At 41.1% G+C, this 26900-nt stretch overlaps 1 protein-coding gene across 5 annotated transcripts in view; it reads left to right on the top strand.

Annotated features, from left to right (window-relative positions):
• Nucleotides 1–26900, top strand: part of MRTFB (myocardin related transcription factor B) — a 169708-nt gene that overhangs the window by 126685 nt on the left and 16123 nt on the right. For all 5 annotated transcript variants that reach the window (XM_075566143.1, XM_075566141.1, XM_075566146.1 and 2 more), the window contains 10 exons: nt 2533–2588; nt 2804–2879; nt 5468–5629; nt 7101–7270; nt 17948–18070; nt 21689–21936; nt 23028–23175; nt 24502–25494; nt 25736–25888; nt 26467–26625. In XM_075566143.1, coding sequence (XP_075422258.1) covers nt 2533–2588; nt 2804–2879; nt 5468–5629; nt 7101–7270; nt 17948–18070; nt 21689–21936; nt 23028–23175; nt 24502–25494; nt 25736–25888; nt 26467–26625 — 2288 coding nt within the window. The remainder of the gene's footprint in view (nt 1–2532; nt 2589–2803; nt 2880–5467; nt 5630–7100; nt 7271–17947; nt 18071–21688; nt 21937–23027; nt 23176–24501; nt 25495–25735; nt 25889–26466; nt 26626–26900) is intronic.

Below are 26900 nucleotides of genomic sequence, written 5' to 3' on the forward strand. Positions count from 1 at the left end.
GGAAATACAGAACCTATCGCTGTGCTGCTATATACTGCAATCAGTTAAAGGTATGATTGTATTGTTATACAATTGTTGGTAGGTGTACACCAAATGTTGTTTACTAACGCCAGCTAGGATGGGTTGGGTGTGAGTATAGAGAATGGACCATGCAGATATCACGTGTGAACAGTGGATCTGAAATATGCAGATCCTTAGTTGACACTAGTACTCAAAATGAATTACTGATAAACGTGAAGACACTGCTTAGACTCCTATATGAACAGATTAGGAGTTGCTGCTAAGCACTGCACCTTATAGGACCAGTGAACAGGTTAATAGTTTAAAACCTTTGCCTAATTGGTGCTGCACTCCTCCATATATGGTGTGAAACTGGCACTCCAGATGTGAGTTGCTGGATAGGGTACTGTAGGCTACTAAGGTAAAATCCTATCTCTTAATGTAATGATCGGATAGTAGCAGGATAGTAATCCCTTATATATATAAATAAGTAGTATTGTGCCAGATAAATCAATCGTTCCCTGGTTGTGACTCATAGGACCATCCGGTCTGTATAGAGCCCTTAATTGTGCCGCAGCCAAGCCACGCTGATTTCCTCTGATCGCATGGAGTCAGCGTCTGTGAGCGATCATTACATTAAGAGATAGGATTTTACCTTAGTAATCCGATCATTACATTAAGAGATAGGATTTTACCTTAGTAGCCTACAGTACCCTATCCAGCAACTCACATCTGGAGTGCCAGTTTCACACCATATATGAAGGAGTGCAGCACCAATTAGGCAAAGGTTTTAAACTATTAACCTGTTCACTGGTCCTATAAGGTGCAGCGCTTAGCAGCAACTCCTAATCTGTTCATATAGGAGTCTAAGCAGTGTCTTCACGTTTATCAGTAATTCATTTTGAGTACTAGTGTCAACTAAGGATCTGCATATATCAGATCCACTGTTCACACGTGATATCTGCATGGTCCATTCTCTATACTCACACCCAACCCATCCTAGCTGGCGTTAGTAAACAACATTTGGTGTACACCTACCAACAATTGTATAACAATACAATCATACCTTTAACTGATTGCAGTATATAGCAGCACAGCGATAGGTTCTGTATTTCCTGTGCACCAATTAGTACTCAATTACTGTGGCATTACATATATGGTTATTACTATCGTTCCTAATAAAACCTACCTCTAGCTAATCGCTCTATACGAAGGTTACTAGGGCCAGTGAATACACTAACACTGGACTTTACTATCCTATTTGACACTCCCCTGGAGTAATCTACCCCAAGAGTCTACACAACACTTGGTATTATTTAATACTTGTTTTAAACCCCATTGTTTTAACTAAGTTTTTGAATAAATATGTTTTAACCAATTCATCATCTCACATAGGAATAGAGTGCTACATAGGGGTTCTGTGTGTCTCTAGTATTACTCTTAATTTGCCCCTCAAAGCACCATTCCCTCCATTACAAGCTGTAGCGGGGGTATGTAACTAGTATACAAGTGCCTTAATGTATTCCACTGTTTTTTGTTTTTGAAATCAGCAGACGAAATCTTTCAACCTATTAAATTCAATTGGGTAATTACAGTGATTACATGCTCAGACTTAACGAATAAGGCAGGTTCAGCGGCACACAATGATCCCGTGTTTGCTCAGAGATAGAAGATTCTGCGGCCAGGTTTTGGAAAAAAAATGCAGTCATCATGACCACAAGGCCAAAATAAACGTTGTGTACTTATTTAAAAAGTGTTTGTGTACACACCCTTATAGTGTCACACCACAAAGAATGGTGTACTGCCAGGGGCATTAGCTGTAAAGGAATTGGCATACAGTAAGTAGTACCAGGCAGACCAGTCCTGACAAAGGCTCCTTGGAGAGACGAAACGTTGACCTTTTGTAATACATTTCTTTAACATTTTCATAAGTCCTGGAGTTCCTGCCACTACTTTTATGTGTATATATAAATGTGTGTGTGTGAATATATATATGTATGTATGTATATATACAGTGTTCGACAAACCTATACATCTGCACGCCCCGGGCGAGTGGATTTAACATCGTGGCGAGCTCCTATTGGCCCAAGCAGCACACGTGTGGTACTAGGTGGCGAGTAGATTTTTTGGTGATTTGTCGACCACTATATATATAATTTTTTTTTCTAGCACAGACACCCTCTGTAGGATACTTAACACTTACTGTGCAGCCATTTCCTAAATGCAATATATATATATATTGCATTTAGGAAATGGCTGCACAGTAAGTGTTAAGTATCCTACAGAGGGTGTCTGTGCTAGATAGAAAAAAATATACAATCAAAGAAAAGACCAGAATGGTCTGATTATCAGCACCAGACAAAATGTATGCAAAAATAAAGGGTGTTCATTGACCAATAACACACAGGAGCATATATATATATGTATATGTATTGACAATATATCCTATACTGATACTAAAAACTATTTCCTGTCAAATTTCTCTGAACACTATTCGCTGTCAAAATCAATCTCGTCTTTCCTCATTTTTAGCCCTCAAGAGCCCCGCTGCATTCCACGAGCAGATTAAAAGCTTGGAACGTGCCAGGGTAAGAAATAGCCTATCAACTGCGAAATAAATACAATTAAAAAAGAAAGAGAGAAAGAAAGTCATTGCATTATCTCGAAACATTTGTCACCACTCACTATTGTGTGAATTGCTCAGAAAATGCTGCTGAGAAATATTCAAAAAATGATTTTCTTTTCTGCACGTATAGAAGGTTGCAGTAAAGAAAGAATTTAAGTGTCTTTTTCTCTCGTATAGACTGAAAATTTCCTGAAGCACAAGATACGCAGCCGGCCAGAGCGCTCGGAGCTAGTGAGGATGCACATCTTAGAAGGTATGCTTTGTATTTCGTGTTGGTTTTACATCCCGCGTGAAGCAGGCATCCCATTATATACGAGACCAAATCACCGCACCATCTGCATTAGGGAGTAGTGCGGGGGCAGCGAAGGGCGATACAGACTTTCAAATATTTCAAAGGCGTAAATAAGGGACAAGAAAGAAGCAATTTTTTTTTTTTTTTTTTTTTTTGGAGCAAAAAGAAAATGAAAAATTCCACTTTCAAATCGGACGGTTGCTACAATCTTGGAAATGTAAAGATTTGTTTCACTGAGAGAACAGTAGTTGTGTAGATGTTGGGAGTACATACAAAGCAAACAATCGATCAGATGCGTGGTATACAATCAAGGCAGCTCTGTAATGGGTATAAAATGCTAAATAATGGTCATCGATCTGGTAGCGTCTACGATTTTAAAGGAGCAATTCATGCGCATTTTAAATGTTATTATTTGTAACCTGGGTGTGTGAAGCGGGGTTTCCGGAGCTGAAATGAATGAGGTTCAGCTCCGGAGACCCCGCTTCACACCGAAGTTACAAAAAAATAATAAACAAAAAGCTGAAACCCCCATTAATTTCAGCTCCGAGGGAACCCCTGCTTCCCGAGATACAGACCTCCCAATGGGGGTGCTGGCACCTCGGCAAAGTTTAAAGCTCCCACGTCACACGGGCCAATAGGAAGCCAATCCTGATGATGTCACGGCTTCCTATTGGCCCGCTGGGCACCGTAGCTTTGAAACTCCGCCGTTACGTGATCCCCGATAGGCGAGCAGAATGGCTGCCGGCGCCCTTACAGAGGTAAGTATGTCCGAAAGCAGGGGGTCCCCGGAGCTGAAATTAATGGGGTTCAGCTCCCGGGTACCCCTGCTTCAATCCTATGTAAAAAATATTGGAGGGAAAAAATTGCGTGTGTGGATTGCCTCTTTAATAGCAGCTCGTGGAAATGGGCAGACTGTGAGTCGAATGGCCGTGTCTATATTTCCATATAATTGTTACATTTAAATACTTTATTGTAAGGTTGCCGAAGCGAGACAAGTGCTTTTGGTGCTCTGAGTAGAATTGGGAAAAGGTGGCGTTCGTCACAGACTTGTTATGAAAATGTTTTGGCATCACGCCGGTGTGTTCTCTTGTAAAATGCCTGCGCAGATGGCGCGTATTCTGTTTGGCAAATGTGTAGAAATAATGAGAGTTAGGGCTGCGACTTGCATACCAGTGGGGGAAACATTGGCAGGGCGATGAGTCACCAAACTGCTGCTTGAAATGTTAATCCCGTAATCTGTTCCACGTTATAAACGAGGCTTGCCTTCCTATGAGTCTCATAATGCAGCTTTGGTGCACACTTTGTATGCACAGGTTATAGAGCAGTATAACGTGCTTCACAACCAGAAAATCACACAATTCATCACATACAGTATACTGGGCAGCATGGACTTTATAAACTTTTTTTTTTTAGGGATGTAGCCCGTTTTATTATGGTTTTATCAAACTGAGCAACATTTTCCCTCTTTTTAATAAATATATCCTATTTATGTGTTTTTTTTCCTTTCTTTTTACACACAACAAATTGAATCAGAGCAAGACATTCAATGTCCAGGTCTCCTTGTATGTATGGGGATTTACATTTCTAGTTTGGCATGCAGTATCTAATATCTTTTGGGATATAGGTGAACCATTCCCAAATAAAGCCAGGAACCAAGAAACTACTAAAGTGGTTTGGTAATATGGTGAGAAATCTACTGCATGTCATTACCCAGAATCCCTGGCTGCAGTGGAAGCACTGTTTGTTAAGCGATAATAGGGAATGACAGTTGCAGACCAGTCTGAGACGTGCAAATGAACCACAAGGGGGGATTTTATTTATTTTTTACTTTGTAAAAGCAACGATTACATTTTAACAAGGGAGTTATTCATCAGTGAGACCAACAGTATTTATTTACCATTTAAAGCAACAACACAATCTTCATTTACATATATACCCCTCGGGTATAATCACAGTGCTTTGCCTTGGTGAGCTGTTCCTATTGTCTACTCTAGAGGAATATCATTGCTTCCTCCTATATAAACTGGAACATCAAGTCAGACGACTTACATATAAGGTTTGTATTTACACAACAATAGTATCTCATAGATAGTCACCAGATTCCAGGATGTTATGTTGTGTAATAGCTGCATATTGCATTTTCAACAATAGTTATTTTATTGTGTTGCCATAAAGGCTTACATCAATCCAATAACTATTCGTAAAAACAGAACATGCAACAATTACACAATGCACAACAATCTTTTTGTGTGTGTGCAATATCCATGTACAGTGCCATGTACTCTAGTACTCGGCACTGTACATAGATATTGCACACAAAATAAATCATTTTCCAGTTAGCTTAATATTCAAGGAAAACAAAAATCAAAAAGGCCTGAGATTTCAAGGGGCTTGTAATGTTTCTTGAGCCATGTTCTCCCACTTCAAAGACCAGGCCCTTTCATGATTTAGTTGGCCATTGGTACATGAAAATGCTGAAAAGTGTTTAACAGCTTTTAATGCTATTTGTACTGTATCTACAATATTACTTGACTTCTCTCCCTATACAGAGACATTTGCTGAGCCCTCCTTGCAGGCAACTCAGATGAAGCTAAAGAGAGCTCGGCTAGCTGATGACCTCAATGAGAAGATCGCTCAGAGACCTGGTCCAATGGAATTGGTTGAAAAGAACATACTTCCCGTGGACTCGAGTGTTAAAGATGCCATTATAGGCAAGTGTAAAAGCAATAATATGGGTTTGGATTTGCTGCTTTTAATTGCATTCAGATTTTTTATGGTATTTTATATTCATCCCTACATCTCAGTTCTGATGGTCATCTGCTGGGATCTACCCATAACTGTCTCCTTTCCATTCTTTCCATCTCCACTGCTCTCCATCACTTACAAATGTTCCCTTACTGCCCCTTACCTGTGGGACTCTCTGACCCTGGGTATATGCCAGGCACCTTCTCTCCCCACCTTTAAGTGAAACCTAAAAACACACCTTCTGATTTAAGCATTTCAGTAACATAGACTCATGGCTACTGTCCCACACCCGCAGTCGCCCCTACCAATCATCATGGCCAAGCACTGCCATCTACTGCACTTATTCCCTCACCTGCTCTGTCTGTACGTCTCCCAACATACCACTTAGATTGTAAGCTCTCCGGGACAGGGATTTCCTTTCCTATTGTCTGATTTTAGATTTGTTGCACTTATTGCATATAATTCCCTGTACTGTATAGTCTCTTTTGTACATTATTAGCGCTATATAAATATACAGACACCCATACATATATTTGTACTTTATAGTGCGGAAAGGTACGCAGTGATATACACTGATATACAATCGGATTTATATACATGCTGCAGAATGCAGTGATATGGAGTATGTCTACATGCTGCTAGTTCTCTAAAACATACTTTGACATACAAATCGCCTTCAGACACAAACCGAGAAATTCGCACAGTGGAGAAAGACTTGTGTGTTGCTGCTGTTTGCTGTATAGCCTTGAATAGTACAATACATATTTTGCATTAAATATTTAAAAACAATACTTCCACACTAGTGGAGCTGCACAAAATGAATTGTAATATAAACTGATACATGGAATTCTTTTGTGTGTCAAAAGGTAGCAACTTTTATTGTGTGATGTCATAGGTGACATCACAGATTCAAAATGTCTCCCCCCTGACTCCATCAAGATGGCTCCCTCTTTTGCTCCTGTCGTGTAGAGGTACAATGTTAAAAAAAAAACTTTGAGGCAACATTTTGAAACATATTGTATGTAACCTGCCTGTAACGAACTGGTTTGTTTATGGAAATATATAGAAATACTCAGTATCACTATAAAATGCAGCACGTTCTGTTTTGGGAACATGTATATGTACATTTGTATTTATATAGTGCCAACAATGTACTCAGAGCTTTAGAAAATAGACATTACAATAAGAAAATATATATATATATATATAATGTATATGTAATATATATTACTATGTAATATACAATACAGTGCATGAGACATAAAAGCACAAAATAGCAACAAGAATTCCTGCTTATAGTCTAACCTGTGTATGCTATATTTTTTATACTTAATACATTTATTTTTATACATTAAATACATATATCTATTGTATTACACTGCCATTTAAAGGCCTTATATTCTACAGACAGTCATTGTTTTATTTATTTGCCTGCAGTTGATGAAACAGATTACCCTGAACCCCTGGACACTTACTCATTTGATGAGGACAGTAGTGATGCTTTGTCACCAGAGCAGCCGGCAAGCCAAGAGTCTCAAGGGTCCGCCTCTTCTCCTGGGGAGCTAAAAACAAGTGACTCATCTCCGATATCCAACGCTACCCTCCAGGTATATATGTCTGTTGTGCAGCTAATGTTTGTCCCGGAGTGCAATAGTCGTTTCAATGGAATAACAGGGGCTGTTGGTCAAGAAGGTTGATGTTGACCAAGAAGGAATTTCTTAAAGGTCTACACCCCGGACCTCTCGACTACATTAGTGCTGCAAGTCAGCGGTGCTCAACTCCAGTCCTCAAGACCATCCAACGTTTTAAGGATATCTCAGCTTCAGCACAGGTGGCTCAGTCTTTGACTGAGCCACTGATTGAGCCACCTGTGCTGAAGCTGATATATCCTTAAAACTTGACCTATTGGGGGGTCTTGACGACTGGAGTTGAGCCCCCTGCTGTAAGTGAGTGCAGTGCTTCAGCTGACACTCAGCATGGAAGAGTGTTGCTATTCTCATCAGAGTCCTTGTGTTGATTGAGTTGAATATAAAGTCAAATTAAATAAATCAAAGTTCTTGCTAACCATGAACCCTAAGAATGCTTCGAACCAAAAGCCTTTTTTTAAATATACTTTTTGCTACCACTCATAGATAGTCTTATCCACGCTGCATTCAGTTGCTGTACACCACATCATTTAGGTCCAGAACTTTTTTTTTATTTTTTAGCAACAAAATGAAAATGTGAAAATAGCCATTAATGGAATAGCCATCTGATTTGTAGGCCTACTCTAACTAAACTACGTTAAACACAAGTTAATCACACCCGGAAAAATAAATAAATAAAGAGGGATTGCATGTTTTTTTTGTCTATCGCAATTATCGTTTTAATCACGAACATTAATGTATTCGTATGACATATTTATATATGCAATTTAGTTTAAAAAAAATGCCTGAAGAATTGACCGGAGTGGTCCTGAAAACTTGCACTCTTTTATTTAAATATTAGTTTCCATATTTGCCCGATTTTTAGGGTGACCCAAAAATAAGACGGCCCTTTCATTTCAGAAGCAGCTGGAAAGAAACCTGTTTTTGGGAGGATATTACTTCACATTTTTATTTCAAAATACCCGATAAGCTAGTCCTACTCCTTGAGAAAGCGCTTTTAGAGTGAAATATGTGGGAGGAGAAACCCCCTGTTTTGTCCCCAGTTTGTCCTATGTTTTTTATCATGTAGTAATAAAAAAAAATTATTTTTGTACTTACCCGCTGAGTTGTTAGTGCTTCTTCCTGGGTTTGTTGTTCAACCAATTCTTCCCTGCTTCTTTGTAGTCTTACTTTCCAATGTAAATGCAGACAATTAATAACCAATACAACAGTTTTATTTAGGTTCGCAGTTCACTGTCGGTAGCCGTATCATCGCCACTCTCTTCTTCACTTGAGGTTCTTCCTACGCTGTCCTGCGTTGTGTGCTGCGGCTTCCATCAAAGATCATCTTCAGAACCATCCATAGCATTGGAAATCCAACATTTCCTGAAGCCATAAATAATACTCTCGGTGGAAATCAGATCCCAATCATGAAGTACCCAATCACACCCAATCACACAATGGTTTTATTCTCTTACCCGAGGGAGTAAGAGTGTGGTCGCCAGATTAAAGCCAATCTTAGTACTTCTTTCTTAAATGGCCTTTGAATGGCTGGTTAACAACCACATCAAAAACTTGTAATTGGGAGGCCATACTTCTGGGAATTAATAACCAAATCTGTGTTTTTTGGCAATGTCTTCTTTGAAACCTGGGGTTAGGTGTCCCCTAAATGCCTCCAGTACTAACTTTGCTCTTTTTCTGAACAACATTCCTGGTCGTCTTCCCCAAACAACTTTAAGCCAGTCCCAAACCAGTCTTTAATCCATCCACCCATTCTCTTGGACTCACACTATCTCTTCAGAAGGTAACTTTCTTTCGGCTTTGTTTTTCTATCGCATGGTGGAAGTTTTGTACCACCTGCTAGCATACTGTAACTGTTAATCTAGATTTCTTGTTTACAGTAGATTTTTTTTTTTTTTATTAGTACTGATTTTTCGCCTTTATTGTGAGCAGTAACATTCATAGACATATCACATAACACTGGCGTGTGATCTGCATTACTCATGAAACTTAGAGGATACCCATGCATTTCCCTTAGGCCTATAACATGGCGTTGAAATGAAATCCGTTTTTTCACTGAAACCCTATGGCAGCCTCTGTTCCTAACTTCTAAGTCTCCTCCAAGTTTACCTGTTTCATAGCATCATCCTCCTACACCATGCCAAGCTGGCTTTTAATTCCGTTTCTGGAATCTTTTGCAGTTTCACGTCCTTTGAACTGGATAACTTCTCTCGTTATGGGAAATCCTTTATCGCACATCTCATTAATGTACTGAACAACATGTCCATCAAGTTCTTCACAACGTCCCTTTATAGGCCCTTGAGATGCCTTTCTTGCAGAATGTGCGTTTAGAAGCGCATTAATCGCCTCACATTATTTCCATTGTGGCAAATTCCTTAGCCGTTGCGCATTTGTTTTGATTCTTCTGCCACATGTACCACCATTATTTAAAAATTGGTATCATTTTTGAATTTTTCAACTTAACGTTATTAAATAAAATAAAATTTAAAACAAGAAAACATTGCCTTATAATCGTGCCAAAATGGTACATCATTTTTGGAAGGGGTTTGTTCGTTACTGCTACAAAAACCTTGCATTGTGTCTGCTCTACGGTCTGACACAGTAACATCCTCTTTCTGTTACAAAATCCTACGGCAAACACAACTATTTTACAGTAAACACAGAAGCCCCAATTCACATGCAATCTGGCAAATGATTTAGGTAATTTATATATTTTGTTTCTTCTCATAAGTATAGGTAGTTTTGGCCAAAACATGTTAGTCCAGCAACCACGTCAAGATTTCAGCGGGTTCCTACACTGCCAATTTTGCTGTGTCCTTCCTATGTTCTCCACTGCAATTGTAACACCTCCCTGCTTTAGGCAGCATAGAATATGGTTTCTCAGTTACTGAATTACATTCGGCATCAAATGCTGTTACCAATGGGGATTTAAGTCTCCAAAGCGGACCCCAGTAAATCAATCATTTAAAGGTGCAATCTCACATAGAAATTGAAGTAAGGGGATCTCTGAATGGGGAAGTGTTTGTCAATCAAGTGTTTTCTTTCCCCTTATTCCACCCTGTCCTTATCAGAGACCCAATAAAGATAAGGGGAGGTGGGGAGGGGTGCTCTATCTGTACAAGCGTTCGCTCGTTCGCTGATCACACAATGACATCATCTCACAGTGACATCACACACAGGGGAGCAGCCAGAGGAAATCAAACCCCTCCGAAGTCTAACTTTAACAAATACATTCAAAATATAGATGTCCGATTTGGGTAAAAAAAATATGGAATCAATTACCCAGATCCCTTAAAAATGTCACTGGAATTGGTTCACTTTGGGCCTAGGAAGGATTGCCCATTTAAAGATACTCAATGCCCCGTCAGTTTGTTTAAAGACAAAACGATGCCTCCGCAAGCTAACAGATCATTACTTTTACCCAGCTATAGTTCAAGTGCATGTGCTATTTGATTATACTTTCAGTGCTCTGTTTTTGCAGAGATGGAGTATATGAAAAACTCCAGACACATTAACAAGTATACAAATCCAAATACCAATACATATAAGGATACGCAAAGGGTTTCAGAAGAGAGCATTGATTGAAGGGGGCACTCGTACCATTCAGAACTTCAGAAAACAGCTGGCCCTGATATATCCTTGGAAAGAGTGAGCCTTTCTTTTTATAACATAAAGCAATCAAAACATCGTATGTACCACTAGCCAACCCTTTTATAATTTCTGTTACTCATCAAGCCCTCGTGTTTATACACCCGGATCTCTGTGTGTGTACAGTAGGTCAATTACTTTTATACTCCACTGCCTTCTTTAAAAGGGATCTGTGTTAAGGGCCGTTGACTTAAGTACAATGCTTATGCATTGTGTGTTCTGGTTAACCCAGTGTGTTCTGGTTAACCCAGTCTTCCTGAGCCACCTGTGCTGAAGCAGGAATATCCTGAAAACCTGACCTGTTGGTGGCCATTGAGGAATGGAGTTGGCTACCCCAGGGTTAAAGGGAAGGAGGAGGCCAATGTGTAATGCACATGGGTTTTTTCACTCATAAAACACATCTGGGTTCAAGTTAACCGACTTGGACAAGGAAATAAAGAGAGCCTGGTGGTTTCCCCCCCCTCCCCCCCCCCCCACTTGTAAACCAATATCTATTGTGCTTCACTATTGTGTGAGATGCGTAGCGGTTATACTAACGCTTGACACTGAAGGGATTGGTATAACGAAGAGGTGTACAAAATATTGTGAAATATGTTGGCTGTCCAAGTACTCATCCAGTGTAATATTTAGCCTCAATAATCGTTCCCCTCAATGGTAATTACAGCCATGAGTACACAGAACATCATTTGTGTTTAAACTATTCAACAAGGGAGTTTTAAACAGACGTCTACAGAGCTTTTTATCTTTAAAATGAACAAATTATAATATTCTCTGAGGGTTTAATTAGGCCAGTGAAAGCAGGATATGTTCTCCTTTAATGTATCAATCACGTTAAATGAATATATTGTGTGCGCACTCGAGCAATCGCTTCTGAAATATCCATACAAATGACAGCTGCAACTTCATGTACGTAGCTCGGAATGAAATTCTGCAGTCTCCCTCCACAAATATGAAAGGGAAACATGAAAAAAGCGTTAAAGTTGCAGAACACCACGTAAACTAAGCAAGAGGAACGTCAGGGAAAAAATGATGTATCATCCAGCAGGCCTTTGTGTGATAAGTAGGCAAGGGCCTGCGTCAATATTTTTGTTTATTTGAAATAGCACTGCAATCAAGCATAAAGACAATAAATAACAGATAAAATACATGAAAATGATACAAAGATAATAATAGCGTTAGGTATCAATGTAAACCGGGAAAAGGCAATCCATACCCATCAAGCACAAAAATGGGCAGAACAATTCAGTATATATACAGGGTTCAGAAAAAAAGGGACCCCTTTCTTTTTTCATCATATCTTGTATATTTATTACTGTCGGTGCTTGTATCTCTCGGCATTTTTTGAACGTCCTGGTCACGTGATGCGGGAGAATTGAAACATGGCAGAGATACCGGCACCCCATACCGGGTCGTTTCACTCACTGCCCATACACAATTTGATCATATCCCCCCTAGGAGTTGTTCCCAAGAAAGCACCCGGCAAATTCAGACTCCTTCAGCACCTATCCTACCCCAAGGGCAAATCCCTCAATGACGCGATCGACCAGCAGGTGTGCCATGTCTTTTCATAGGGCCATCAGCATAGTTAAGAGGGTACATCTATCGCCAAAGGGGTTGGAGGTGTTCCTGGGAAATTGCAAGAGTAAACAAGGTCAGGGTCACAGCTTGGGGTGGGCGTGTCAGCCCCAGGATAGCTGTTGCCCAGCAGAGGGGGCCTCTGGGTGGTGGAGCTGCCGCGCCAGCCAAGCTCAGGAAACGGAGAACGGGTGAGGACTTTGGGGTCCGACTTTCAGCTGGAGCCCCTAGAACAGCTTGGCAGGCTGGAGGCGCCGGCTCTAGGGCCGTTCCGGCCAATGCTCAATCAACGCTGGCAAAAGGCTGGGCACCAGCTTTAGGGCTTGGCCTAAGCTGACCCTATGGTTGGGAGGGGGAGGGAATACAGCTGAGAAGGATCTCCCGCTCCCATTTTTATGGTGCTTAGGATGGAGGGAGGGAACTCGGCCAATTGGCGGTTGGGCGAGGATAGGATCTCCCCCCATTCACATGAATCCTGCTGGGCTGGCTAGCGGGCTGTTGGGTTTTAACAGAAGCTGTTAAAATAAAGCCGTGCCCTTTTTTTCTTCCAACGTTATGTGTGGTCTCAAGTTATTGGTTTAGCTTTACAGTGGAAGGGCGGAGCATTAAGCCTTTAAGAAGAGGCAGAAGTCCCAGCATGGGGTTGTAGGCTCCATAAGGGCTGCAGAGGCCTAATTGATGTGAAGTGGGGTAGGGGTGTCGGCTGTCCCCCCTTGCAGTGGGGAAGGCTGTCTGGGAGGGGGGCAGGTAACGGTGCTTTGTCCCCTCCCAGGTAGCCAAATGGGGAGGGGGTAGTGGAGAGGGTATTAAGAGAGGGTTCTCAGAGGTGAGAGGCAGGGCTAACTGAATTCCCACCCATCCTCAAGGTTATTTTGGCTTTTGTATTAAAATGTTTTGGCGTATTGTATTAACACGGTTTTGTATAAAACAGGGGCCTGTAACTCGGGAAGCAGAGGGTCCCCGGGGCTGAAATGAATGCGATTCAGCTCGGAGACCCCCTGCTTCAATAATGTTATTCAAATTAATTAAAATCGGCGCGATTGCCTGTTAGAGGTGCGTAGAGAGAGTGACTGACTACATCTATTCTCACTGCACGCCTCTTACACACTGATGCCGCCCGGCAGGATTCACACAGCAGGAGTTCCATTCAGAAGCAGGGTCCCCCGCTGTGTAAATCGTGATCGGCCATTAGTCTGGTCGCGGGGATTCCGCAGGTACCGGGACCCTGCCGTTGGCGGATTCCGTGCCGACTGCGCAACCAACCATCCATCGTGCTACATCCATAGGTCTGTAATGTAGATTAACACCATAAAAGAAGCACATTGTACAGTAGACAATCAACTGATGTTAACTAAATTGATGTCATTGTATTATGTCATCAAGTACCAGATACATTGCTAGGTTCATGTTCATTAAACGAGAAATATACGTTTTTCCTTTGTAGCGTGTAAATGTGTTAAACTGTTGTGGTCTAATCTGAAACACGAAGAATACTATAAAGTTTGAGCTCAAAGTGTGTGTTCAAAATGTCGTCCTTCTGCTGAAACGCATGCACGCCCACAGACGAGAACGCCACTGTCTGATTGCATTATCGAGAACGCAACGATCAAGCTGCTCCCCCTCCTATACAAATTCGTTTTTCCAGTTCGAACTCCCATTCTTTATCAGGGAACATTTTATGTAAGTGCTCTGGACCACAATTCTTGCGCGGTCTCTAAAACGTTATAATGTGCTTATCTTCTTCGCTAAACACGTTTCTGTAACTATGCGCTTGATGAAGTCAGTACGCTAAAGAAGATTTGTCTTGCTGGACTCGCTGGTTTGCCAAGTTAAGATTTTCTTCATTAAATGGGTGCAAATGAATGTCCCACCTTTGAATATGTATTAAATAGTCCACGGAACGGTTCTTTTCTCAATTTAATTAGAGACATATAGAAAACATCTGTTACAGCATCATTTCAGTCATCAGGTTTGCATCATTCAGGCATATAGAAAGTAGTTATAGAGTGGAGAATCTGTAGCTTGGTGATAAAGGATTCTGAATTCCATAAACTAAAATGCAATCTTTATACATTTCTCTCAAGCATGTTTCTCTCACAGGCAGCTCAAAATGCTCTCGGTTAATTATCAATGCTTGAACATTATTCCTTCATTTAGCAATATTTACTGTGACATAGAAGAAACTCTTTGTTCTGTCACTAAATAACTATAGTTACTCCTATGTTTTTTGTCCTTTTAAGACCTCTCTCCGTTGTATTGTCTTACTAACTAACCATCTATTTAATTAACCTTTGAATTCAAACTCTTACAACTTCAGCAAACATTTCTACACCTGGCTGTATTCATCTGCTTATCATTGCAGAGTCAGCTTAATCATTTTCCAATATAAATTCTAACTTAATACACTAAATTAACTAGTTACATGCTGAATATATATGAATACAGTATAGAGAATAGCGCATAATTAACATTTAGAATGATTTCAAGCCTATCTTCATACGCTGTCACCGATTCCAAAGAATATGAATTAGATTATCAAATAATTCTCAAATGTAATCTACTGAGACAAGCCAAATCTTCATGAAAATGTAGTTTTGTGTGTGTGTGTGTGTGTGTGTGTGTGTGTGTGTGTGTGTGTGTGTGTGTGTGTGTGTGTGTTAATTCCAGTGGCATAAATGAAGAACATAAGTATCATAACTCAAATTAGCACTGCACCTCTCAGATTCTGTTGAATTAGAGCTCTCACTAAAGCAGAACATTATTTGGCAGGCACTTCTAAATGCTGGGATTGTACATGGACCATATGTATTTGCAGAGCTTTCTAGACATATCGATGGACACCATTACCGTTTCCCTCGATGGTGTCATTATATCACAGTAAACTATTTTCCACACATCACATTCCAGGATTCTGTGACCGCAGAAGCAATTTGTGGAATCTGTTATCATCGATCCTTTTTAAAATGCAGAAGGAAGTAAATGTCTGGAAATTAAGGACATTGTACAGGGACTGGCAGGGTAATATACAATCGCCCAGCTCTCGGCGTTGGAATCAGGCAAACAATATGCCAGGTTGTCCCTATGATGATGCCTGAATGTGTTGTACTGTAGTAACAAAAGATGGAGAAGGAAGTAGGTCGTATGACACCTTTTATTGGACCAACAAGTAGTTGATATGTTTAAAGCTTTCGAACCTCTCGGGGTCCCGCATCAGGTATGGCAGAAAAGGTATCATACGCCCTATTCCCTCTCCCTCCTTTGTTACTTCATGGAAGAAAGGACCAACACGGCCCCCCACCCTTCTTTGCTTCATTGTTTGGAATGCAGCTCACCGCAGCACACGTGCCTGGCAGACGTCTCTTTAACTCCGTTAACTTCTGGCAAAGTTTGCTTTTTGCCTCAGCAAAAAAAGTGGCCAACAGCCAGTCATCCAGGAGAATTTGTGCTTGCAGCGTCCAAACCCCCCAATGCTTCCAAGGCTCCCCTTTCAAACTTCACACACACTGACAACCCGATACCAGATACTTTTGTATTCAATTGGGGATTAGTGCTGTTACATACAAAGATGTTGATTAGTTGTGTGTTTTGTTCTTAACGGTATTTATTTAGCCATATGTCTTATACTATATATATTTTTTTTATCTGTATGTATCTTCATTAGTTGTAATAAATGTATAATGCTCAGTACTGAACTGAGGTCTCCTTCCCAAAAAACATGCCAAAAATCAAAAGCTTTTTCTGCTGTTTAGCCTCTCTTTTTTTCTCCTAACATTTTATTTACATCTATATGTTAATATTTTTACTTTACTTGAAACAAGGGGTTCCCCGGAGCAGGACCGTGGTACCCCAACGTAAAGTGACCCCACAGTTTTGAGATTAATTCATTTTGAAATGATCGTTAAATAATTGTCTGAGAAAAAACAATATGGCCACTGGGTTCAGCCTCACTCTGATGGCCAATAGAAAGCCACTACATCATTGTGAGGTGACATTGCATTTTCCGATTGGATCAAAGTTTAAAAAAATGGTATCTTGGCAATCAAGGGTCTCCCTTACTTTGTGGCGAACAAGAAAACATCTTGAAAACCATTTATGAGTTTATTAGAGGCAATCCAAGCATTTAAAAAAAATAAAAAAAAGAGATTTAGAAAAAACGTATGCAGACTCTGATAACCTTTATTGAAAACTAGCTACCGAAGATGCTGATTGATTGGTTCTCCCGTGATCGATCAGTAAAATCCTGTTTCCCAGGGTTCACAAAATGGCCGCCTTTCAGGTTCAAATCAATCCTTCAGTCAGTGTAACTCACCAGCTACAATGTATTTTTATATTACTAAGGTAACATTATCTATTGTTACAGTTTGCGGCTCAAACTGCTGGGAACAAATTATCACAAACTCCAGGACATACTTGAAAACGAGCGGTAACTCTCAATGTGTTACTTCCTGGTAACACATTTTATAAATAAAAATAAATAAATGTATAATGCTTTCCCTTATGTCTTGCTGAAGTACAATTGCTTAACATAGGAATGAATGGTCACATTTAGAAAATATTATTTGTACATATACATCACAAAATGTCAGAATTTTAAATAAGGGATCTCTGACCCGTAACGCCCCGGCCCCAGTGCGCGTGACGGAGCGCCTGGCGGTGCACTGCCCCTCCATCCGAGCGATCTGAAGTAGTGGCGGGGGCGCGGCCGTGATGTCACGCGGCTGGTTCACCCTCATTGGCTGAACCACCGCCACCGTGACGTGGCCATCGCTCGGCCGTCACATCAAAAGACAAAAATCTTGTCTCTTGGGAAAGGTGGTCGCGCATCGCGCTTTGTGTAGGCGCGTGCAGGCAGTCACTGGGGCCGGCCCCATTGAGGGCCGTACTTTGTGTGCACTGCGCACGCCGTCGCGCGGGGACAAGGCCTTCGTCATCACACGGAGAAGGAGCGGACCAGTGCGTAAAGACACGGGCTCTGTAAACAACGGCACTGAGTTTGGAGCAGGGGAACCTGGTTCAATTCCCGGCGTCGGCTCCTTGTGACCTTGGGCAAGTCACTTTATCTCCCTGTGCCTCAGGTACCAAACATATAGATTGTAAGCTCAACGGGGCAGGGACTGTGCCTGTAAAAAAAATCTTATGTGCAGGGTACCGCGCACTATACTGTAATTATGATGCACTATATGGGATAGTTATTATAATAATAATTATTATTATTAAATCAACTTGCTCTTTGGTGGCTCATTGTGCAGTATTCCATGTAAAGTCATATAGAACAAAAAGCATGATAATCAATAGAGTATCTTTCTCGTGTAACTTGGTTATCATGGTGCACAATGAGCGAGGATATTATAGCTTGTAGTACATGATGTGAAATCTATTTTCATACGATAATCAGTGTAATATTTATAATTGCAGAGCCAACCCGTCAGCCCACCTCTTCCAGAGTTCTTTAAACCCGCGCCTGCTGCTGACATCATAACACGCTCCCCTGTATCAAGCCCGGTCTCCCTTCCGAAGCCTGGGCCAGCACTGGTGAAGGTAAATATTCACCCTTCCTCGCTGTCATGTCCTGTCTCTGGGTACGCCGCCAAGTCGGTCATTGAATAGGGACGGATAAACTGGAAGTAATCAACTGCAAGGTTGATATAACATGACAAGCAAATGATGATGATGTAAAATAAGGAGGTTAGAGACAAATGTTCCTTGTTATTATTATGTGGAGAAACTGTTTAGACAAACCCTACCAAGAATTAGTTAAGTATGTTTAGCAGAACACACCGCTGCTTGATGGGGAATTAAGAAATGTTTTCACAAAGGTTTGCAGGACATCTAGTTGTTGCTGATAATAGGGCAATGTCACGTGACTCATTTAATGTTTGTTGTCTTGATACTACATGTGGTTATTAAAGTCCCAGAAAGCAATCAATATTAGGAGAGTATTCATGTGTATTTTTCACTATATGGATATAGGGATATTGAGATATACAGCTCAACCCCCTTATAACGCTGTGCTTGGGGTCCAAAGAATCACATTGCGTTATAAGAGGATCGCGTTAGAAATGATGTACAATTGTTTGCATTGTACAATAAAGTATTTAAGATACCAATAATTGTGTTGTAAAGTATTCATAAATAGGAAAATTGGGAGCCACGCTTGCATCGCGTTATAAGCGGATTTGCGTTGTAACGGATCGCGTTATAACGGGGTTGAGCTGTATTTAACTATAGGGATATAGTGACATCATTTGACTATAAGGATATAAAGACATATATCCACTGAGACACGGCCGATTTCTTGTAAAGCAGGGCTTTTTCTTTCTTTTGAATGATCTAAACACAAAAACACGGACCAAACCGTTTTATGTGAAATATTCTTGTCATATTAGTTCCGGGTTTATATAACGGTGCATACTTTACATAAATAGCACAGCATACCTTGTGCAACCACAGTGCCACCTTATTTTAATATAAAGGTTGGCTAGGTATATCCCCAAGCATACAGATGTGATAGATCGTTAAAGCATGACATTCTTCATATTCATTGAGCAGTTTACCCTACATTATACAACAGCGGCATGTGCTTTAATATTGGCATATCTGTGAAAGTCAAGTAGCGTGAAATTAGTTTTATTAAAATATGACCAATTGCAGTAAAAGCGGAAGGCAAATGCTATAACTATCCTTGGAAGTAGCCGCATGTTTTCTACACTATTTAAAAAGCTTTTGGAAACCCACTGTTTTTTTTTTTACCTACGTAGCGCTGATAGGCTGGCAGTATGAGTGTCATTAATACACTGTTTATTTGTCATTTATTTATAATGTGTTACCAGGAAGTAATACATTGAGAGTTACCTCTCGTTTTCAAGTATGTCCTGGGCACAGAGTTATGATGACAAATAATACATGGTTACAAATACATAGATGCATTAAGTGAACAGGGTTATACATTGTATACAAGTAATTGCTTGCACAGTTAAAGATAATATATATTATCGGTGTATGTAGCAGTTACAGACCAGATTAAAATGTGACACAGAATTTAGGCTGGTGGCGGCTGTGTCTCCGGTAGACTGTTCCAGTTGTGGGGTGCACGGTACTAGAAGGAGGAGCGGCCGGATACTTTGTTGAACCGTGGGACCATGAACAGTCTGTTGCTCCCTCTAGCTCTGGCACAGTATATTGACCTTGACAGAGCGTACAAGTGTTTATAGCAGTTGTCGTTGATGGGAAGGAGCGATATTTCCAAAGAGAACTGGGAATGACTAATATAAATCTAATGAGGACAATGCCGTTTCAGCTGTTTGCATAACAGCGTGAATATGTGCGGTTGAAAGAAAGCTGCGGATCTTCTCTGGAAGAATGCAGCCTGGCCAAACTTCACGCAGTAATGCCGGAATCTCGGTAATGCACAGTTTGTTGCATTTCTACAACGCAGAATCTTTATCAAGGCACAGAAATGATAGCACTTCATAGTCACTGGGACCTAATGGGAATGACATACTGTATGTCGCCTTGTGAGCCATTTCTACAATGAAATGGTTAACACTTAAAGCTAGAGTGACCCACAATGCATATGCTGAACCTTCTGACACTGAAAGGGTTAAGAAATGTCTGGAAAATAAATGTCAGCGGTAAATTAATCCATATGTATGTTAGAATTATGGCTCCAGCATATTGCTTTTGTTTTACAGCTTGTATGGTAATCATTGTAATGTCATTTTTATTTTTTTTTATTTTTTTCTGCATGGAACGAAATGCTAATTTTCACTTGTTCTGTATCCATTCTACCGAGCTGCCAAAACAGCAATGTTTTCGGCATTACTTCATTTGAAAAAATGGAATGGCAAAAAAATCATGATAATGACCAGAGCTTGATTATTCAATCAAAAAAACATTTATCGGTGATCAGAATCGCACAGGGGATTTCCAACATAAATGCCGTGAAAATAATTCTGGTGCATACGTCAGTCATTCGATAATGGTAATTAATCAAGAGTTGGCAACACCTTTCTGGCAGCCTAACTGGTTACGTGTATTTCCACGTCACTATTATTTGGAATATGGGAAGTCAGTTTAAATATTCAGCAATCAGCAACATAATATATATTCATCATGTAGGAGAGCAGGGGTGGCAAACTCCAGCCCTCGCGGGCCACCAGCGGGCCAGGTATTTGGGATAGCCCTGCTTCAGCACAGGTGGCTCAATCAGTGGCACAGTTGAAGACTGAGCCAGTGATAGGATGTCCGTTCGTCCGTCTCCCCCCCCCCCCCACACACACAGCTTCCCTCCCGCAGCTCCTTCCCTGCTCCCTCCACTCACACACTCACAGGCACTCACACACACACAGGCAAATACACACACGGGGGGTGGATCGGAGCGGGGGGATCGGAGCAGGGGGGGAATCGAAACGGGGATCGGAGCGGGGGGGGAGAAATCGGATTGGCTGCTGGGATCCAATCCGTGATTGGTTCCCTTGCATGCCACGTGACGCGGCACTCGCCAAAATCACAAGCTCCTTGTAGCTCCGGCTGGCTGACGCAGTCACAGCACGCAGTCAGCCACGCCGAAAGGAGCCAGCGGGGACAACCAGAACTGAGGCAAGCAGCTGGTGGCCCGCGGCCGCGCGCGCCGCCAGCCGCAGCGGGACCAAAGCCTTCGTTAGCTGAGCCACTGATTGAGCCACCTGTGCTGAAGCAGGGATATCCCTAATACCTGGTCTGTTGGTGGCCCTTGAGGACTGGAGTTGGCCACCCCTGTATTAGAGTGAACTCTTTAATAGGCTTCTATTTGGCCAACACTCCCTGCAAGGTCGGGAGGGGAATATGGCTGCTGGCGGAATAAAGGAGAGCATTATGATGTGTAATCTGCTTAATCAATGGCTTTAGCCATATTTTCTTCATGAAAATACTTGGATAAGCCAAGTGCAAATACCTGCTGGACCAAGGGTCTCCTAGAGGAAGCCCTGGGTTGGGAGTGCTGCAGGAGGCAGAGAATAAGGTTGCTTTGCTGAATGCAGAAGATGACAGCTGAGTGGTCCTATCATGTTCCATCACAAATATGTGTTAAGCGGGGGAGAGAACCTTTAATGGTTCTTTCAGTTACATTTACAATACCTTGATGTGTCTCCCTTTGTTTTACTTCTGCTATCCAAATAGCAAAGCCACCCCAAGAGCGCAAGTGATAAGCCTCGCGGTAAGAAGTCGAAGGAGCCCAAACCGCGGGTAAAGAAGCTAAAATACCACCAGTATATTCCCCCGGACCAGAAATGTGAGAAGATCGAGCCAGAAATGGATTCTAACTATGCCCGCCTGCTGCAGCAACAGCAGCTTTTCCTTCAGCTGCAAATCCTGAGCCAGCAGCAGCAACACTACAATTACCAGACAATCCTACCTGCTCCACTCAAGTATGTAATGCAACCTGCTTTTACCATCTGTAGTCATATACCCCCATGGCATCATTAGTTTATTCATTGCTAAGACTAGCACAGGCCGAAGAAGCAATGTACGGTCCTCCCTCTGAGCGAAAGGAACCAATGGCAGTGACATTAAAGGGCTACATTTGGTTTATTGGTGGCGTTTTTACAAAAAAACAGTTGCCTATATCTATTTTAAATGGTGTACGGTGAGTTTGTAAACATGATAATCTGATACACAATGGTGGCTTTATTTCCCTCAACCATTGTGTTTTGTGATATCACTGTATGCTGAGCAGGACTTAAAAGCTTATCCCTCTTTCTCCCCTTATTGTCCCTCTGTTGTTGAGCAACAGGCGATTTTTAAGGGGGGGGACATACAGTAATTTCCAAAATAGCCAAATTCCTTCAGTTATAATTTAACTGTCGCAGGAAGCAAATTACATTTCTAAGTTGTTTACAAAATGTTTTCAGTGATCTTCATGGAACTGCCACCCAACACACACAGACACACACTCACACACTCACACACTCACACATATATACATATATACAAACACACACCCGAAGATCATCGCTATATGGGGGTTTGGGACCATGTTTTTAAATGGACGAGCAATAATCTATGATTGGAAATGCTTCAATGAAAGTAGATCTGATTTAGGGATTTATTCTATATATGCTGATAATCCCCTTTCAGTAGATGGAATATACTCCAAGTTTATTTTCAATTTTCAGCAGAACAACAACTCAAAGTTGTTTGGATTTTGTGTAAACTTCAGCTGTGTATAATGGCAATTATTGATCATTGTTCCTGAGTTTTGGAAATTTGTTACAATGACATTTGAAAAACCCCACAGAATGCATATATTCAACAAAGCAACACAATTCGGCATGCAGTATTTCAACAAACTTAATGTTGTATAATTCAGAAATGTCGTATTTTGCTTGTAATATTCCTAATATTTGCCAACGTGCGCTGCAGCCAAGATCTGTGCCCCTGTGAGTGAATCTGAATGAGATTAATGCAATCAAAGCAAAACTTCATAAATCTTAAAGACATGTCTTATTCTTTTGTCAAGGCCATTGAATGACAAGCAAAACAATGGGAACCCCGCAGCCATCAATGTGAATAACAGCACACCTTCCATTCATAGCAATCTGAACAGACAGAATTGCATCCCCTGCAAAAAACCAGGGCCCCTGCCTTCCAACCTGGATGAAATGAAGGTAATATGCCAGTACAGCATGTTGTCATAAGCACTCACAATCACCGTGTACCATGTCATGCTCGTGCTTGTGGAAAGGAATTCTTCAGTCATGTTGTAATTTAATTGTTACACTACGTTGCTTGACCTGATAAAGACAATTTTCATAAAGATTCAGACATGTTATTCTTTGTTTTAAAAAAAAAAAAAATGAGGCTTCTTATAAACCCTTTAAAATGCATCTAGCGCTATGCTTGTGTTTATATACAGTCTTGTTGGCCAAACAAAGAAAAGTACAGCAAGGATGGAATAACCATTTGTTTTTCTGCACACCTTATACACATCCCCAAACGTGCTTCATTTACCACTGTTTAAACTGCAGAAAAGGATTCTGGGTAGTGAAGTTCAGATGAAGAGCCAGTGGACAAGAATTTTATTTTTGTTTCCTCTTCTGGGGTTTTGCATGACAATCAAGAGTATTAAACAATAAATATGTTTGAATTGAGCAACATGGGTTGCTGCTTTGAAAGATAGGATGTTCCAAAATGTTGAAGATTCTTGACCAACCATAAACATGGGTGCATTCAATTGCATTTCGGGTCTGGCCACATTAAGATGTATTGAAAAAAACTGGAGGCCATTTTGTTTTTGTATCCCTGGTCCTCAGACAATTTAATGGAATCAAAAACTAAAAACCAGTCGGACATACATTGGTCTCCTTCGTGAAAAGGCCATCAGTATGTAAACTTAATGAATAATATTATGCTTGAAATAAACACGGATACCTATGAAGATATTCCTAATCTCTATACAATGTGTTTTTTGTTACAGCCGCAATCCTTGGCGGGTTTTTTTTTTTCTTCTTTCATTTGAAAATGTTTTTTTTTTTAATACAGTATTGAAGCAGGGGGTCTCCGGAGCAGAACCCCATTAATCTCAGCTCGGGGGACCCCCTATTTCCGGAGGTACTTTCCTCTGTAGTGTGAGCCGGTAGCCGCTCCAGGGTTCACATTTATGGCTGATTTGCACAGCTCCCCCGCATCCTGCGGGCCTAGTAGGAAGTCATGACATCTGCAGGAGATACCGGCACCACCTTCGGAGGTAAGTATCTCTGGAAGCAGGTGGTCCCCAGAGCGGAAATTAATGAGATTCGGCACCAGAGACCCCCTGCTTCAACCCTGTCTTTACAAGAAAAATGAAAACCGCCATGTCTGCATGAGCCCCAGAGTATATTTAAAAACCATTATGTTTATAATATGTCTCGCAGAACAGAATGCTGCTAGATAATTAGGATAATGATATTTTACTTATTTATGGATTTCATTAATATTTTTGGGGTGTTTTGTAGGTTGCTGAACTCAAAATGGAATTGAAGTTACGGGGTTTGCCTGTATCTGGCACAAAAACAGATCTCATCGAGCGTTTAAAACCATACCAAGATTTTAACAACAATGGTGTTACCGCAACCAATGCTATTGCAGTAACCACCTCCTCTGCTGTCTGTAATGGCACAGATGAAGTTACAGTGGCTTATTCCATAGCTACATTAAATGCCAGTACAGCACCCAAAGTTTCTACAGATACATGTTCTACTGGAACTGGGCACAACCAAGTGCACATAGATGGCATTAACTCTCCACTGCCGATGTCTCCTGCCCCGTCAGAACAATCCAATCTAAGCACAGAGGACACTAACATGACAGACACGTTTGCAGAAATCATGACAATGATGTCACCGTCCCAGTTCATGAACACATCACCTTTAAGGGTCAACCTAAATGAAGACAGCATGGGGGCCGCCAGTGGATGTCCTGTAAACATGGATTTGGATTCCGCAGAAAAGGACCGTAAACTCCAAGAAAAAGAGAAACAAATTGAGGAGCTGAAACGCAAGTTGGAACAAGAGCAGAAGCTTGTGGAAGTGCTGAAAATGCAGCTCGAGGTCGAGAAACGGGGCCAGCAACAGACATCTGCTAATATTGTTATGTTGAACGTGGATCAAAAACAACTCAATGTGAATATTAAAGACGAGAACTCGATTTCTGACTGCCTGGCTTTTAATCGGCCCGTGACATCCAGTGGTCTTGTATTTGGGCAGTCCAGTGTATCTGCAAATGGTCAGAACCTTGTAGCCAACAATGCTGTAGTGATCAAGCATGAAGTACCTTCAGCTAAACCTGAGCATCAGAACATTCTCCCACAATTTTATGTGACTTCTCAGAGGCAACCTACAACTGCAGTGGCCCCACAGCCGCAAGCATTACTAACCTCACAACCGGCCCAGCTTTTACTTCCAGTTTCCATCAAAGCCACCAACGCCATGCAACTCTCAATGGCCCAGGTGTGTAGTTTGCATAAAACATACTATCATATAGGTGGGTAACTAGAAATGTTAAGACATTGATATGGGATACAGTATGCAAGAGTCCCCCTTATATGTTTGTAAAGATTATGCAAAATTACCCCAAATCTTTTATTTTTGTGTCAAATTAAACAATGGGTATCCCCATTAAAAAGCGAATCTCTCGATTCAAACGATAGAGAAATTCTTGAGCTCATTATGTGTGTTTATGTTCATTAAGGCTCAGCCTCGTGCCGCAAGTCCGGCTCAGGTCTCCACATCTGCTTCCTCTACCACTCTGGTCCAGGCACTGTCTTCCCAGAAACAGGCGGCGCCCCTGGCACAAGACCCGTTTACACCGCATGCACTGAACCAAAACCCGCAGATAAGAAAGGTTTGTGCTTCAAGATGGTGATCATTGTCCAAGCCGTTAATTATGTTTAGACTCTAAAATAAATGTAGAGAAAAATCTTGAAAATCCATATGTATAGTGCTCCTGAAATACAGTGAAGTTAAAAAGGTGTTCACCCCAGGAGGTAATAAGAACTGAGCTGATGCGCTTGTTGTAATAACCTAGTCAAGCGCAGGGAGCCTTTCGAAAGGAATATGAGCAATGATACCCAGCCTAGCAATGAGGCTCAGTAATAAAAGAATATCAATGTTCTTAAAATCTCAGTATAGTTTTAGAACGCAGCAAGTTGAAAGAATAACATATTACAACAAATAGCCAGTTTCACCTCAATTTCACTTAATATTATTACAAAGAAAGTTGTTGATGTGGAAGCTGATAGCATTGGTCAGAGTAGAAGACACACAAGAACATTCTTATCATTTATTCCGAATCCTTTTTCTGACATTGTACACGAAACCAGTTAAACAGATTGTAGCTATCCCAAAGTGACTATTTTATAGCTCTTATTTTTCATTATTTTCCGTGCTGTGCTAGTAATAAGTTGGCTTTTTGTGTTACAGCTTTGTCCTTCTTCAACATCAGCCAACGTGTTTTCCTATCCGCAAAACCCAGCTACTGCGGTTCCACCATCTTTCAGCAATAGTACATCAACTAGTGTCCTGCAGTCAAGAACAAGCCAGGTTACTCCTGTGCTCAATGGTATCACTCACCTGCAAGAGGTCAGGCTAGTTCATATGTTGTGCGCTGTGTTTTAGGACCATTGTATAGATGACGTTGCTCATTATAACTAATATAATTTGGTATAAGTTTAGCCACCACCTCTTACATATTGAGTAGTGCATACATGGCGTTCCAAAGTTTCTGTATGTTATGCACTATTTCTGCCTCACAAGTATTTCTCTCCTCTGCGTCTCACTTTTACTCCCTCTTTTCCTCACTCCCTCACCCCCTCTCTTACACCCACTCTCTCCTCCCACTTTTCACCTTCGCAATG

Source organism: Ascaphus truei, chromosome 11 (assembly GCF_040206685.1).
Source record: "Ascaphus truei isolate aAscTru1 chromosome 11, aAscTru1.hap1, whole genome shotgun sequence".
Lineage (NCBI taxonomy): Eukaryota > Metazoa > Chordata > Amphibia > Anura > Ascaphidae > Ascaphus > Ascaphus truei.